Below are 13102 nucleotides of genomic sequence, written 5' to 3' on the forward strand. Positions count from 1 at the left end.
ATTCATAAGGCCAGAACAGCAAAACTAGCCTCTTAAATTTGCCTATTTTTCTTCTAATTAGGATATTTACTTTATCAAAGAATCTGAAACAGAACACCACATATTTTACTTATTCATAAATAACAGTAGCTAAACCTTGTACCAGCTGCTTTTTGCTTTCTGTAGACTATGGCAGATATACGCACTAGTCTATATCATGGAAGTAAAGCATTTTACTGTTCCTGGAAATCTATTTGGATTGTTTTGCCTGACCTCTTCTCCTTTCCCTTCCCAAAGCCTTCACTGGTCCCCATATGCAAATTTTCTCTGCTTTGAAATCCCCCCCCCCACCCCGGAGACTGGACTAGATGTAATGATTTCATGAAATATTTAATCTGGCAGTGTTAACTTTAGCCAGTTGAAGTAAATATAAGTGAGTGAAGATAAAATAGTAAAAATTTAACTCTGATCCCTGAAGCCAAATGCCCAGTGCTGTAGCAGCAGGCAGGAGACAGAGAGACACAAGCCTGTGATGACAAAGACACATCACACACTGGACAGCCAGCCCTCAGGCAGAGATGACTGGCTTCCTATCAAACCTGGTAAGTACTTGGTGGGGTATTCACATCTGGGACATTTTTAGTGTGTTACTGGGATTTCAAAGAAAACAAAATTAGTGTCTTGGTAAGAACAAGGCTCCTGTTTACTACAAGCATCTTGGAAGAGGTTGTGCCCACTATTTTGAGGTATTAGAGCACTTCATATGCTCTGCCATTCATCCTTACCATATTTTTATCAATATATTAATGTGTCTTAAATGTTTTCCTTTTTTTTCTTTTTGCTTATCTAGAAACATAATTTGGTTTGTTTACCTGGTAAAAAGAAAAAGTGCTTTTTAACATACACATAATTATTTAATGCAAGACGTGGCAGCAGAGGTTTTGAGAGTCAGGGAACAGAACTGGCTGCTAGAAGCCATGGTGCTTTGACAAGGATGCTTGTGGAAGCTGCACTTCCTTGAGTTGGATGTAAGGAAATCACAGGAGGATGTACATCTTGCACCAGGGCAAGCAGAGAGAAATTGCTACCTCAAAATCCCCTGAACCAATGAGATGTTTCTGGAGAATGGAAGACATTGTGAGAACAGCCTGATGTGGGCACAACCTTAAGAAGATTTTGTTCTACTTCTGCAGGTTCAGTACCAGGGGCTCTTTCAAATGATCGCTGTCCTGGGGATTGGTGGCACATTCCAAATTGGCTTTCAAATTTCTACCATCACCTACATGTCTCAGGTAGGCAAAGATGCACCTGGCACATTGGTTAAGGCGAGCACTGGGTCTCCACTGCTGCCTGAGGCTGCTCTTCTGGCACTCAGCAAGGGTTTAATCACAGTATTCTCCTCTCATTTCCCATTTGCTATGCTATGCTATGAAGAGCAGAGCATGTCAAAGTGTTGCAAACAGAAGAAAAGAGAGATCTGCAAGTTGTTAATAGAACTGTTCCTCAGAAGACACACACTAACTAGGGTGGCATCTGTCTCCCCTAAAATATTACAGCATGTGTGCCTTCTTCAGTGGTTTCAGTTTATTTTTTTATGGTTATCCATCCTCACACAAAAATAGAACACGTGAGCCATGCTCTAGGAAAAGTCTGCTTCTCTCCGTTGACCACATTAAGGGCACTGAAGTCTAGAGGGAAGACATAATTATTTTGTACACACCACTTTAGTGGAAAAGCATTATTTTCTGGCTTCAGAGCACCAAGTTCTGAGTGAAAAATTATTTAGGAATTGCACTGAACAAACTCTGTGTAATGTGGCATTCTTGGCAGGTATGTGAGAGAAAATCCGTAACTCATTTGCAGAACTTTGTAGTACTGTTTACACTATTCTTTAGTACCAGTCTGTGCCTCACTTCCTCAGATTTCAAGGATAAAAAACCCAAAGATTGAACTTTTACTGGCGGGATGAGCATAGCATACTCTATTACACTATGTCTGTTAGCTAATACACAATTTTAAAGCCTATGTGAAATAGTAACTTCAGCTGAAGCAACAAAATGATTTTGTAAATATAATAAAATAGGTGCACTGCTGTCACAGGTACTGTTACTGATTTTTTTTTTTTCTGCCTCAGCATGTTAAGGCTTTCATTAATGAAACTTGGCTGGAGCGCTATGGCTATCCCATCCAACAGGATAACCTCCTGCTCCTGTGGTCTTTCACTGTGTCCATCTTCGGCGTAGGAGGTCTCTTGGGTTCTTCAGGGAGCAGATACCTCACTGTCAAATTTGGCAAGTATGTATGTTTAAAGACAATCGGTCAATTGAATCTTAGCTTAAGGAAATGACAGTTGAGGTTTTAAATGAGATAGACTTTTAGATTTAGTGATGGCTGCAGCACAGCCAGCTTAGCTGTGGTGTCAGCTGATTTTCCTGCTTCCTGCCCACGTCCTGTGGCATGGGCTGTGCTGCCAGCCTGTCACACCAGCCACAGCTCCTCAGGCTGGGTTAATCTCAGCAATGGGGAAAGGCAGCACCGGGCTGAAGTCAGAATGGGTTCTGGAAAGTGCTACTCAAAACACAGAAGCATTGAGATCCTTGGTGCTGCAATAATGTGTTTCACAGTGGATGCTCAAGTGCAGAAAATCTTTCAGAGTTTCTCTGCTACACACCCCAGAAATGCTCCCAAACTCCCACGTGCAGCCACGTGCCAAGGCACACCATGAGTCCAAAGTACCCAGTGCTTATTTTGCCCTGGACCACATATGTGTAATTTCAAAAAACTATCAAGACAACTTCAGCCAAGACTTCCTGCATGGCATTAAGTGCCATTTCCCTTCTGAGCAGCAAAATTATTTTCATTTTCTTGCACTTACAGAAAGAAATGCCTCTTGTGCAACAACGTGCTGATGATAGTGGCAGCATCTATCATGGGCTGCAGTAAAATGTCCCAGTCCTTTGAGATGATTCTAATTGGACGCTTCATGTGTGGAGTAAGTGCAGGTGAGTGACTTCTCCCATAGGTCAGCTGAATCTCACAAAATTTTACATCTTTTTTCAAAGTAAATAATAACCCTCCACTAAGAAAACAAAATGCTGAAGTCATTGATCTTTTGCAAGAAGATTTTCTATAATGCTCTGCAATGAAGAGCGTAATTATTATCAATTTCACTGATACCAAATGAAATTCAGCTTTGCCAAGTGTATGAATATTCAGAGATGTCAGAAATGTTTTGATATCTCATGAAAAAAGGGATTTTCTGAAGGAAAAATATATAGAATCTTTTCTTAAATTTAGCTAGCAGTACTGAAATTATACAGTTTAAAGCTCATATTTCCATAAGGAGGAGTATTCCAAGTAGTAAGTCCTTGGGGTTTGTACAATGATCTGGGCTTAATAAAGCAAAATCACTCCTGGCAAGTAGACTACAGGCAGTAAAAACATCCTGTGTTGCTACTTTGCTATCTTTTTTTTCCTTTTTTTGCATTTTTCCCTACAGAGAACTTGCCTTTCTATTCTTTGCATATTCACAGGAATGCCCCTTTTCACTTTTTAAAGAGTTAACTTAGAAGTTAATGCCTATTTCTCAAATAACCAGATTTTGTACATTGCTTCTCTGACAAAGAGATGTGTCAAAGGGTTATGGTTGTAATTTAAGAACAGTCAACCAACAGGGGCCTTGCTCTGTTCTAGAATCTATATCATGCCCCATTCAAAAATCTGATTTTTGTTAAAGAGACTGCAATCAAAAGAGATTGCTTTGCCATCACATACAGCCAAAAGAAGAACATGTTGCATTTGAAACGGATAAAAGGGGCTGTGACCACCATATCAGGAAAAAGCTTCTGTTCCCAGACTAGTATTTAGCATGTCTGAGCTAATAAATATAACTGGAAATATCAACTCTGCCTGTAATCATAAAAATTATTGCTGAATAGCAGAAAAGAAATACTCGTGTCTCCACCTAAATCGCATACAAATCAACATTGACTGTAGCACTATATGTGATAATTTGCCATGAGTCTACCATACAGCTCTTCAAAAGCATTATGTCAGAAAAGGTTGAGATGATGTGGGTTAACTACAAGCATATTAAATACTGCTGAAAAGTGTTTAGTTATTTAGCACTTGCATGCCCTATGTTCTTTAAAACATGCTAAGGCTCACAGGACATCTTATGATGAGGCTACACCTACACTTGAAAGGGAAAACTGTACATTTTTAAGATCAGGAAACAGCACTCTGCAAAGAGGATCAATACTTTTGTAGAAAGAGTTTAAAAATCTAGTACTGGAAGTCTCAGATGTGAGTTGAGGTATGTGCCAGAGACAGCTGTATTCTGTAATAATTATTTACATACAGTTTTATTTCCAATGGTTATGTCTTCTTTCTTCTCTCCCATGATTCCCTCTTCACCTCAAGGTCTTTGTGTTCCTCTACATCACCAATACGTTGGAGAAATTTCTCCTAGGAAGCTCCGTGGATTTGCAAACTCTACTTCCTCTTTCTTTTGGACATTGGGAAAAGCCATAGGGCAAATTTCAGGACAAAGGTATGGGTAATCGATTGCCCACACAATTCATTTCTGGATCCTTTCCACCTTTTGCTTCTCCCTCAGCTTTTCCATGCCTTCCTTTCTCTCCTCCAAGCCGATGCAATGAGCTCTAACACAGCTTTTCCCTCCCTCCAGGGAGCTGCTGGGCAGCCAGTCGCTGTGGCCCGTGCTGATGGCCTCCTGTGGACTCCCAGCACTGGTCCAGCTGGTCACACTTCCCTTCTTCCCAGAGTCCCCACCCTATCTCCTCATGCAGAAAGGAGACCAGGAAGGCTGCAAAAAAGGTAACCAAGGGCTTCAGGTTCCTGTTCCCCACTTGACTTAGAATCATTTTGTGATGCTTGCTTTCCCCATATTGAAAGAAATAAATAGGCCAAAGCTTCTCCCTGCTCATTTCCCACATGGCTCTGTGAATACCTACTAAGTCTATTATTGTTGTAGTTCCCACATAGAACACAAAACTACTTCCCTCTACAGCTCTGTATTACAAAACCTTTCGCATTTGTCTGACACTACCTGCACTGTCAGTCTGATTATTAATGCTAAATAATAAATGAAAAATAGCTGTTTGCACTGCAGGGCTCCAGCGGGCACCCCTTAGCTCTGGTTATTGTCTGTGCATCCTGCTCACACCCTGAGAGAAGGAGGAAGGCAGAAGAGCACCCCATGGGCAGGGAGGGAGCCCTTGTGCACCCTGCTAGGCCCCTCTGTCACAGCAGGTGCCACTGAGCAGGAGGGGATCTGGGCTCTGGAAAACCCTGTGAGACATCCCTGCCTCCACAGTCCCAGCCCGTGCACACTGAGCTGCCAGACGCTTGCATCACCTGCTCAGAAAACTTCTTAGGGAATTAACAGAGACGAATTAACATGGCAGGTCTCGCTCTCCTTCTTCACAGCAATAAGGCAGCTTTGGGGTGAAGGCCAACACCAAGCAGAGATTGATGACATCATGAAAGAGAAAGCAACAATGAAAAACACCAAGATCTTGAGTGTCCTGGAACTAGTGAAAGAACCAGCTTTCCGTTGGCAGCTGTACATGATAGTTACTCTGACCGCCACAATTCAGCTATGTGGCATCAATGCAGTTGAGTGTATTTCCTCCTTAAAGTCCCGAGATATCACAGCTCACAGGAGCTTTCTCCATTTTTCTCAGGTTTCTCAGCCCAAGCCCTGCTGTCTGCCAGCCCTTCTACAGGACAGCAGCAGCCACAAGCTTGGCTGGGCTCTCTGTGTGACATCCCTCTGCCCAGCTCTTGGTCCTTGCTGGAGCTGCCAGCCTCTGTAGTTAGGCTCACTGATCAGCCACCTTTGGGAGCCACTGCAGAGCTCCAGAGCTCACTCTTAGGAATGAGCCCACTCTGCTGGCAAATCTGTAATTTTATGTGACTGCTCACTGCAACTGCTGCTATTTGTCCCCTGGCTCTTAGCACCCAGAGGTATTGGGATAGCAGTTTGCTCACTCTGTCCTTAAAGCCAACAACAAGCATGCTCCCTGCTCTGCAGCTTTTGCAGCTCTGCTCTTCCTCACAGGAGTGCCTTTCTGGGATCCTTCTGAAGTCACAGCTTTGCAGTTGCCTGCATGACCCTCCTACCGCTAACATCAGATGCAGCAGCATCTGTAAAGGAAGTACACAGCTGAATCTAACACAGCTTAAACTGCATTATTTATCATCTTTATCACTTCAGCATATTTGCAAACACTATCAGAGATACTTGAAAAGATGTTTGGTTTGACCCTCATGACTCCATAACCCACGCTCTTCTTTCTCGGGAATATTCTACAATGATGTTTTTGGATGAGCTCTGAAAACAAGATATACTTATCTTGATATCTGTTTCTGAAATCACCTAAATCAGGAGTCTGCAAACCTAATTGCATTGTAGTAGTTGGAGGTCCAATTATCCCAGCATTTTGTCTTTTATCAAATTAATTAATGAATTAATTCTAGAATGTTTTATAATATTTTTGTCTGCTGATAAAGGGAATGCTAGCAGAAAGAGTACAGAATTCCAGCTCACTCCAAAGCTGAGGTGCATGCTCCCTGATTAGCAGCTCATATCTGGGGCAGTATCACACAAGTTTGGATAAGAAATCAATTATTTTCTTCTCTTACTCTTTGATGGGTTTGTTTGTTTGTTTGTTTTTTCCAGATTTATTTTTATACTTTTGAAGTCCTCCAGGCAGCTGGCTTTGATGAAAAAATGGCCTCCTACATGACCCTCTCTATTGGACTCTCTGAACTTGTAGCTGCTGTAGTCTGTGTAAGTCACTTTACCAGGGAGTGGGGCACGCTTTGCTCTCCAGCCCTGACATTGATGTGATTTCTGTCCTTCAGAGCTCCATCATTGAGAGGCTGGGCAGGAAAGTGCTCCTAAGAGGAGGCTACTGGATCATGGGTTCACTGCTAGCTGCTATCACTGTGACTCTGTCCCTGCAGGTAAGGAAATTCTGCTCACAGCAGATTGCTGTCTATTCTATTTCTGATCTAAAGCTCACTGGCAGGACCACACTACTGAGAAAGGAAAGTGAGGCTTAGAACAAGCTTGTCTATATGTAGGATTAAACTCTCTCTTAGCCAGTAGTCTCTTGTACTCCTGCCCTGCTTTCAACATGATCCCATGACCTCAACAAGGAGCACATAAAACACTGGGAGACTGGTTCCTGGCTTCATCAGACTGCAAACACCAAACACCAGCCAGCACAGACCACAGGGCACTCCTAGGAAAAGGGCCCTTTCTATTCATGCTGTTTCTAACAAGAAACAACAAAACCCCAGACCTTTGGCATCAGTTAATTTGAAACTGAACCTTGCTGCAGATAATTGTGAGGAAGCACTCTGTTCACAGACTGGAGACCAGCTCACCTCTCACAGTGATACCTCTGTGCTATTGCTGTAGCTTTTTCAGAAGCAAATCACCTGTGTCACCAGGTACCAGGTACCAGTACTGTTACCAGTACTCATCCAGAGCTACTTTGGAGATACACTGCAAAACTGATCTAGAAGCAAGGTGGCAGCAGACTTCTGGTTTTGTATCATTCATGAACGTTCTCAAACATAGCAGAGAGAAATATTTTTTCCCTAAAGCATCGAGTCTCATTTCTCCTTGATTAAAATGTAGAAAAATTACTTTTCAGTACCAGTTTTTAAATATATAACTTAACAAAAGTTAAGAAAAATGTGACTTGTCCTTCTCATATCTCTAAGGATCAGAAGAAGCACTATGAGGTCAAAAAGAAAGGACAGGGTGCAAAAGAACTCTTCAAACTTCATTTAATGGAAGCCTCCATAGATTTGCAGCTGTTCTGCACTGGCAGATCTGTCTGCTCACCTAACAAAGACCTCAGCTGCACAGAGTAAAGCACTCACAGCTCTTAGTTCCCACACACTGAATATTTCTTGAGGTGACAGTGTTGGAAAAGCAGGAGCATTCCTCACCTAGGGCTGTTACCAGTTTTCAACCAGAAGTTTGTTATGGCTTTGTTTCCCCAGGACTGGTACTTCTGGATGCCCTACTGCAGCCTGGCCCTCATTATCCTGTTTACAGTTGTCTTTGCTCTTGGGCCAGGTAAGTTCTCCATCAAATGAAATAAAGGAATTGAGTCATGTGAGCTTATTAATAGGGTTAGGAAAATACTGCCTTATATTGCAGAATATTTAGCATAAGTAAATTCATTTAACATAATCTTGAAGTCATGTAAACATTGTGGGTCCAGTTATTCACTGGACATAAAATTCAATACCATCAGGTTTGAGTTTTGCTAAAAAAAAGAAAGGAGCACACTGGAAAAATACAGCAAAAATAGAGCAAAAGCAGATGGGTAAAAGATATTTTCTAAATGCTAGGAAAAAAAAAGAGAAAAATAAAAGAAAGTGTTCTTTTAAATTCAGTGTTGTATAATGTTACATCTTATCCCACATAGACAGCAGTGCAGAAGACCTACTTTGGAATATTTTTTTTCCTAGCATTTATTGCCTGCTACTCATTAAATTTTATTTTATAAAGGCTAATATTTTTTAAAATATTTGCCTTCCCATAAGGCAGTGTTGAATTCTTTTCCTAACTCAAAACACTTGAAATGCTGTGATTTCAAAACATAACTGAAATGCCCAAGAAGTAAATCTGAGAAGATCACTCATTGGTAACCTAGCAGAATCACACTGAAAATTCATTTTATCAATAGCAATTGTCATTCCATCCTGAAACATCTTCTTTCATGAGAGGATGACAGGCTTTCTCAAGTGTCAATTACTTAATTCTTGGATGTCTCCAAAAATTTATTTGAGTATTTTACCAGTTTAATTAACTGATGTCTAGCAGTATATTACGTCTATTTGAGGACTTTACCAGTTTAATTAACTGATGTCTAACAGTATACTAAATTTATTTGAAGACTTTACCAGTTTCATAAACTGATGTCTAGCAGCTTATTAAATGCCATAAATGTTTTCTTTTGTAACAAAGAGCAGCATACTCAACGCCACTGAACAATTCTGGTACTCATGGCAGTCCATTATAGCAGCATCGGTGAGCTGACTGCGTAAAACTCAATCCAAATGTGGGAGCCAAGCACATGAAACAAGAACCAAAATTGTTGTTGTTCTTTCCTTCCAGGTGGTGCAACAGTTTCCACCAGGGTTGAAATTTTCAAGCTGTCCTGCAGGCCCCCTGCCTTTGTGATCAGCGCCGTGCTGACCTGGCTGGGGGTGTTTGTGATCGGCACCACCTTCCCCTTCATCGTGGTGAGCGCCCCTGCCCCGGCAGCGCCGCCCGCGCCCGCGCCGCTCTCGGCACCTGCTCTCCCACGCCCTTTGCCCAAGCAATTCATTCACACCACAATATTTCTCAAAGGTCAAAAGGGAAAGAATCCCTTATCAAATTCAAAATACTTTGGGTGATGCCTTGGTTTGGGTATCTAGAATAGAGGCTAGACAGATCAAAAAGAATAAAGGAGGTGTTTATTAAAGGCCTTCAAAGGATGCACCTTGGGCAGTGCAAAAGTCTCACAGAGGCTGCACCCAAGATGGATGATGGCTACAAGTTTCTCAGACTGATTTCAGTTTGGTCTATTTGCATATCAGAGGTTAATTGTGCAATTATAGCTTCAGGTTATGAAGTCACATTCCCCTAGTTTCCTCCACCCCAATTCATTTTATTTATACTTTTTGGACCTGAGGCTGTGTTGATGACCTTGGTTCTCAGCTCAGGCCTGGAGGAATTGTTCTGTCTGCCCAAAATGTAAAGAGAGCTAACTAACACTCTTTACCCAGTTCAGAGTTATACACTATATACATTAACTCTGTGCATTGCAGGATCTGAAAGATGCAAAAGCTGAAACTTAAGGCATCATGGGACCCAAATACAAAAATCATGCCAGGAAAGTGACTAAAGCAAAGATACGCTCATCTTTCTCCCTTTCCCACTTTGTTCTTCCTTGCAGGAAAGACTCAAGCACTTCTGCTTCCTCATCTTTATGGTGGTACTTTTTACTTCAGGGATGTTTATCCACCTCTTCCTTCCAGAAACAAAAGGGAAATCAATCATGGAAATCACAGAAGAATTCAATAAGCTAAACTTTAAAAACAAGCATATTCCAGCAACTCCAAATCATGTCACAGAGGATTATACCTTCTGCACCAGGCTTTGACTGACCATAAGGGGAATCAGGTTTTTGTATAAAAGTAGGGGGAAAAAAGACATTTGCCATGTTCTGACTAACAAGTTGCTCCGAATGGACTGTCAGCTTTCCTATCTGTCACTTACAAGGTTCTCATTTTGCCAAACCAGCTTCTTTCTCAAGCACTCCACTCTGAGCAGCTCTGAAAAGTGATAAGGGCTGATATAAACAGGATAGACTTGTGTGGATTATGAGCATTTTGGCTTAACATGCTGATGTGTAAATCTCTTCTTACAGAGCAACTAATACACGCCGAAATGACACATGTAGAATTTATAAACACTCTGCTGACCACAGAGAAAGGAAAGACCTGTGATCCTCTCTCTCTATGATTTCTGAGTATGTTTTTACAGCACTGAAATGGGAACAGTGAAGTTCTTGGCTTGCTCTCTCTGGCTAGTGTTCAATCCATAACAGATTAAAGAAAAAAATTAGTGGAATAGGAGATAAATTCTTTGTTTCTCTAGATTCAGCTGAATAGCCAAACCTTGCCAGGTTCCCATGCACAGTGCCATGTTGTCCTTGTATAGTGTCTGGTTTGACAGACTTCAACCATTCCAGATTGCCTTTCAGCAGCAATAGAGCTAAAAGGACTGAGGGAGAGAGTCCAGTCACCATAAAGCCCAAGCACCCACTGTCATTTTAGACACTCTGTGCCCTCCTGCCCATCGCTGCTGTCATCTCAAGTCTGCAGCTCTTCCTCCAGGAGCAGAATTCCCACCGATATCTCAAGGGCTGTGAATCCCACAGCAACTGAACTGCTGGTTTCTTCCTGTGACTTTTGGCTATCTGGAACCTGTTTACTCCAAAAGAACTGCCTCAGACTGGAATGGATTGAATCAGAAACTTTTTTTAATATACAGGCCCATGGAACTTTTCTTTAGAAGGTGTTTAACATTCTGCATGTTTCCTTCTATTAATGAGAGGCTCACATGGTTGTAGAATGAAAGAAATTCTATGAGGAAGAACATGAACAAAGCTAAAGCTTGCTGTGAAGCACTCTATAAATTTAAATCCAAATTCTAGACTTGTACAGTAAAATAAGTGTCTTTATTTCTGCTGTTGCTTTGACTGGTATATTTACTTCAACTCAAATAAGGTTATTCAAATTAAGAATTCAATTGTTTATCTTAACAGCTGCTTATTTTAAATTGCAAATGGTAACCATAATAAAAATGGCAGATTGCCTTGTAATAAAACTTCTGGCCTTCACAAACATTTCTTTCCCCACGTCATGATCTCCTCAGGGGCAGTTGACTAGAAAAAGTTGTTGGTCTGCATTACCTTCCATGACTGGGGTTTTTCATTATTCCTGTCTTTAGTACTGAGTGACACTTCAGACATCTCATTAAATATAACTACATAAATAGAATTGTGTATCTATGAAACATGAAGTGTCCTAAAGTCAGAAAACTCAATAACTTCGTGGTGCTCCATATACATCTAATATGACTAAAAACTACCAGTCATCTGGAGACAGCTAAGATACAGATAAGAAATCAATCAGTATTTCTTATCAATATAGATAAGAAATACCAAGTTTTTGCAAAACAGAATTCTCTCTTCTCTACCAGTCATTGTGGAAACACAATTCCATTACAACAGTCCCTGAAACCTGTGGAAACAAGAGCAGAGTGGCACTGTGCAGCACTGCTGACAGACTCCCCAGGGAGTCACTTCTCTATGTCAGTTATTCATTAGGTGCCATTCAGGAAAGCCCTCCCCACAGGACCCTCCCAGGAAGGCAGCCATGCCCTGTGGAACATTGCTGTGACAATTAAGTGGAACAGCCATGTGGAGCATGGGTCAACCTTGGCCTGTGCTCAGTGGAGCAAGAGCTGTGTCATGGGGACAGGGATGAAACAGCAAAAGGGATGGCTCAAATATAGGTGGGAGGGCACAGGGACAAAGGGGACAGTAATTCAGGAACGGTACATGCACATTATCTTCCAGAGACAACAGAGACACATCCTGTTAGGTAAGATATGTCTCAAATGCTAATCAAGGCAGATATAAAAGCTTTAAAAATGTATCTGTGAACTTCAGTCAGCTGGACACAAAATATATGGATCTGTATTAAGGAAGGCTTAGCACAGCTTTGGATATGTGTGTCACACATGTATACATAAATGACTAAATGACCTGATGCTGTGAGATTCACTGTCCTGAGCGCAAATCTGACTAAAGGATATCTGTAAGATATTATGGAACTGCACATCTAACAAAGGGGGTCTCAAAACAGTCTAAGCAGTAACAGCACAGTCACTAATCACCATGAATGCAAAAGACATTACACAGGAAGAGAGTTATGAGAGGAAGATTCAACCTACCCAAAGCAGGAATTCTAAATTAAAGTCTGAGAGCAAAAAGTGTTAGTTCCAATATAAGTATAAATAACAAAGTAGAAGTGGGTGAAGTAAAACATTGAAAAATATGTGCAACAGGCTGCATTTGAGAAGGAGTGTCCCATGCTGAAGTTTACATGTTACTGCCTGTTTGTGTGTCCCCCCAATATCATCTGAGCAAGGCAGGTACCAGAAGCTAACATGGAATTTCGTCCCTTGGTCAGATACACTTCATGTTGTTTCAACTTCGTATAACTTCACAGAAAAGGAAATTAATTCTTAGCATCAAAGGGACAGTCTCATTTGCACTCTAACAACACCTTATCTGCTGGAGAACCTCAGCTGAAAAAAAAAATCCCTCCATAACTCTCAGCACAAATCAACAAGTCAAGGCCATGATGAGACCCAAGTGGCAGGAGAAATGGTTGTATAGTGCCATACACTACGTTTCAAACATTAGCTAGGGAATCCAGCAATATGCTTTGCCTATGAAACATTTTCTAGTAAATATGCCTGCTTGCATCAACTAAGCCCTGTATGATTTCT

General features: G+C 41.4%; 1 protein-coding gene across 1 annotated transcript; it reads left to right on the forward strand.

Annotated features, from left to right (window-relative positions):
* Positions 1–458: 458 nt before the first annotated feature.
* LOC110481385 (solute carrier family 2, facilitated glucose transporter member 11-like) lies at positions 459–11718 on the forward strand. The gene is made up of 12 exons (XM_021549985.3): positions 459–581; positions 1173–1271; positions 2114–2274; positions 2857–2981; positions 4402–4531; positions 4670–4818; positions 5431–5618; positions 6686–6796; positions 6871–6972; positions 8026–8101; positions 9149–9276; positions 9975–11718. Exons 1-12 carry the CDS (start codon positions 558–560, stop codon positions 10179–10181), a joined length of 1500 nt encoding a protein of 499 aa, XP_021405660.2. The 5' UTR covers positions 459–557; the 3' UTR covers positions 10182–11718.
* The last annotated feature ends 1384 nt before the right edge of the window (positions 11719–13102 follow it).

Source organism: Lonchura striata, chromosome 15 (assembly GCF_050655825.1).
Source record: "Lonchura striata isolate lonStrDom1 chromosome 15, ASM5065582v1, whole genome shotgun sequence".
In the NCBI taxonomy this organism is placed as follows: Eukaryota; Metazoa; Chordata; class Aves; order Passeriformes; family Estrildidae; genus Lonchura; species Lonchura striata.

Excerpts from the sequence above, each read along its gene's own strand:
- LOC110481385 (XM_021549985.3), top strand. The coding sequence starts at position 558 with ATGACTGGCTTCCTATCAAACCTG. Across the intron at positions 2,275-2,856 it reads CTCACTGTCAAATTTGGCAA|AAAGAAATGCCTCTTGTGCA; the intron begins GTATGTATGTTT and ends TTGCACTTACAG. Across the intron at positions 5,619-6,685 it reads AGCTATGTGGCATCAATGCA|ATTTATTTTTATACTTTTGA; the intron begins GTTGAGTGTATT and ends TGTTTTTTCCAG.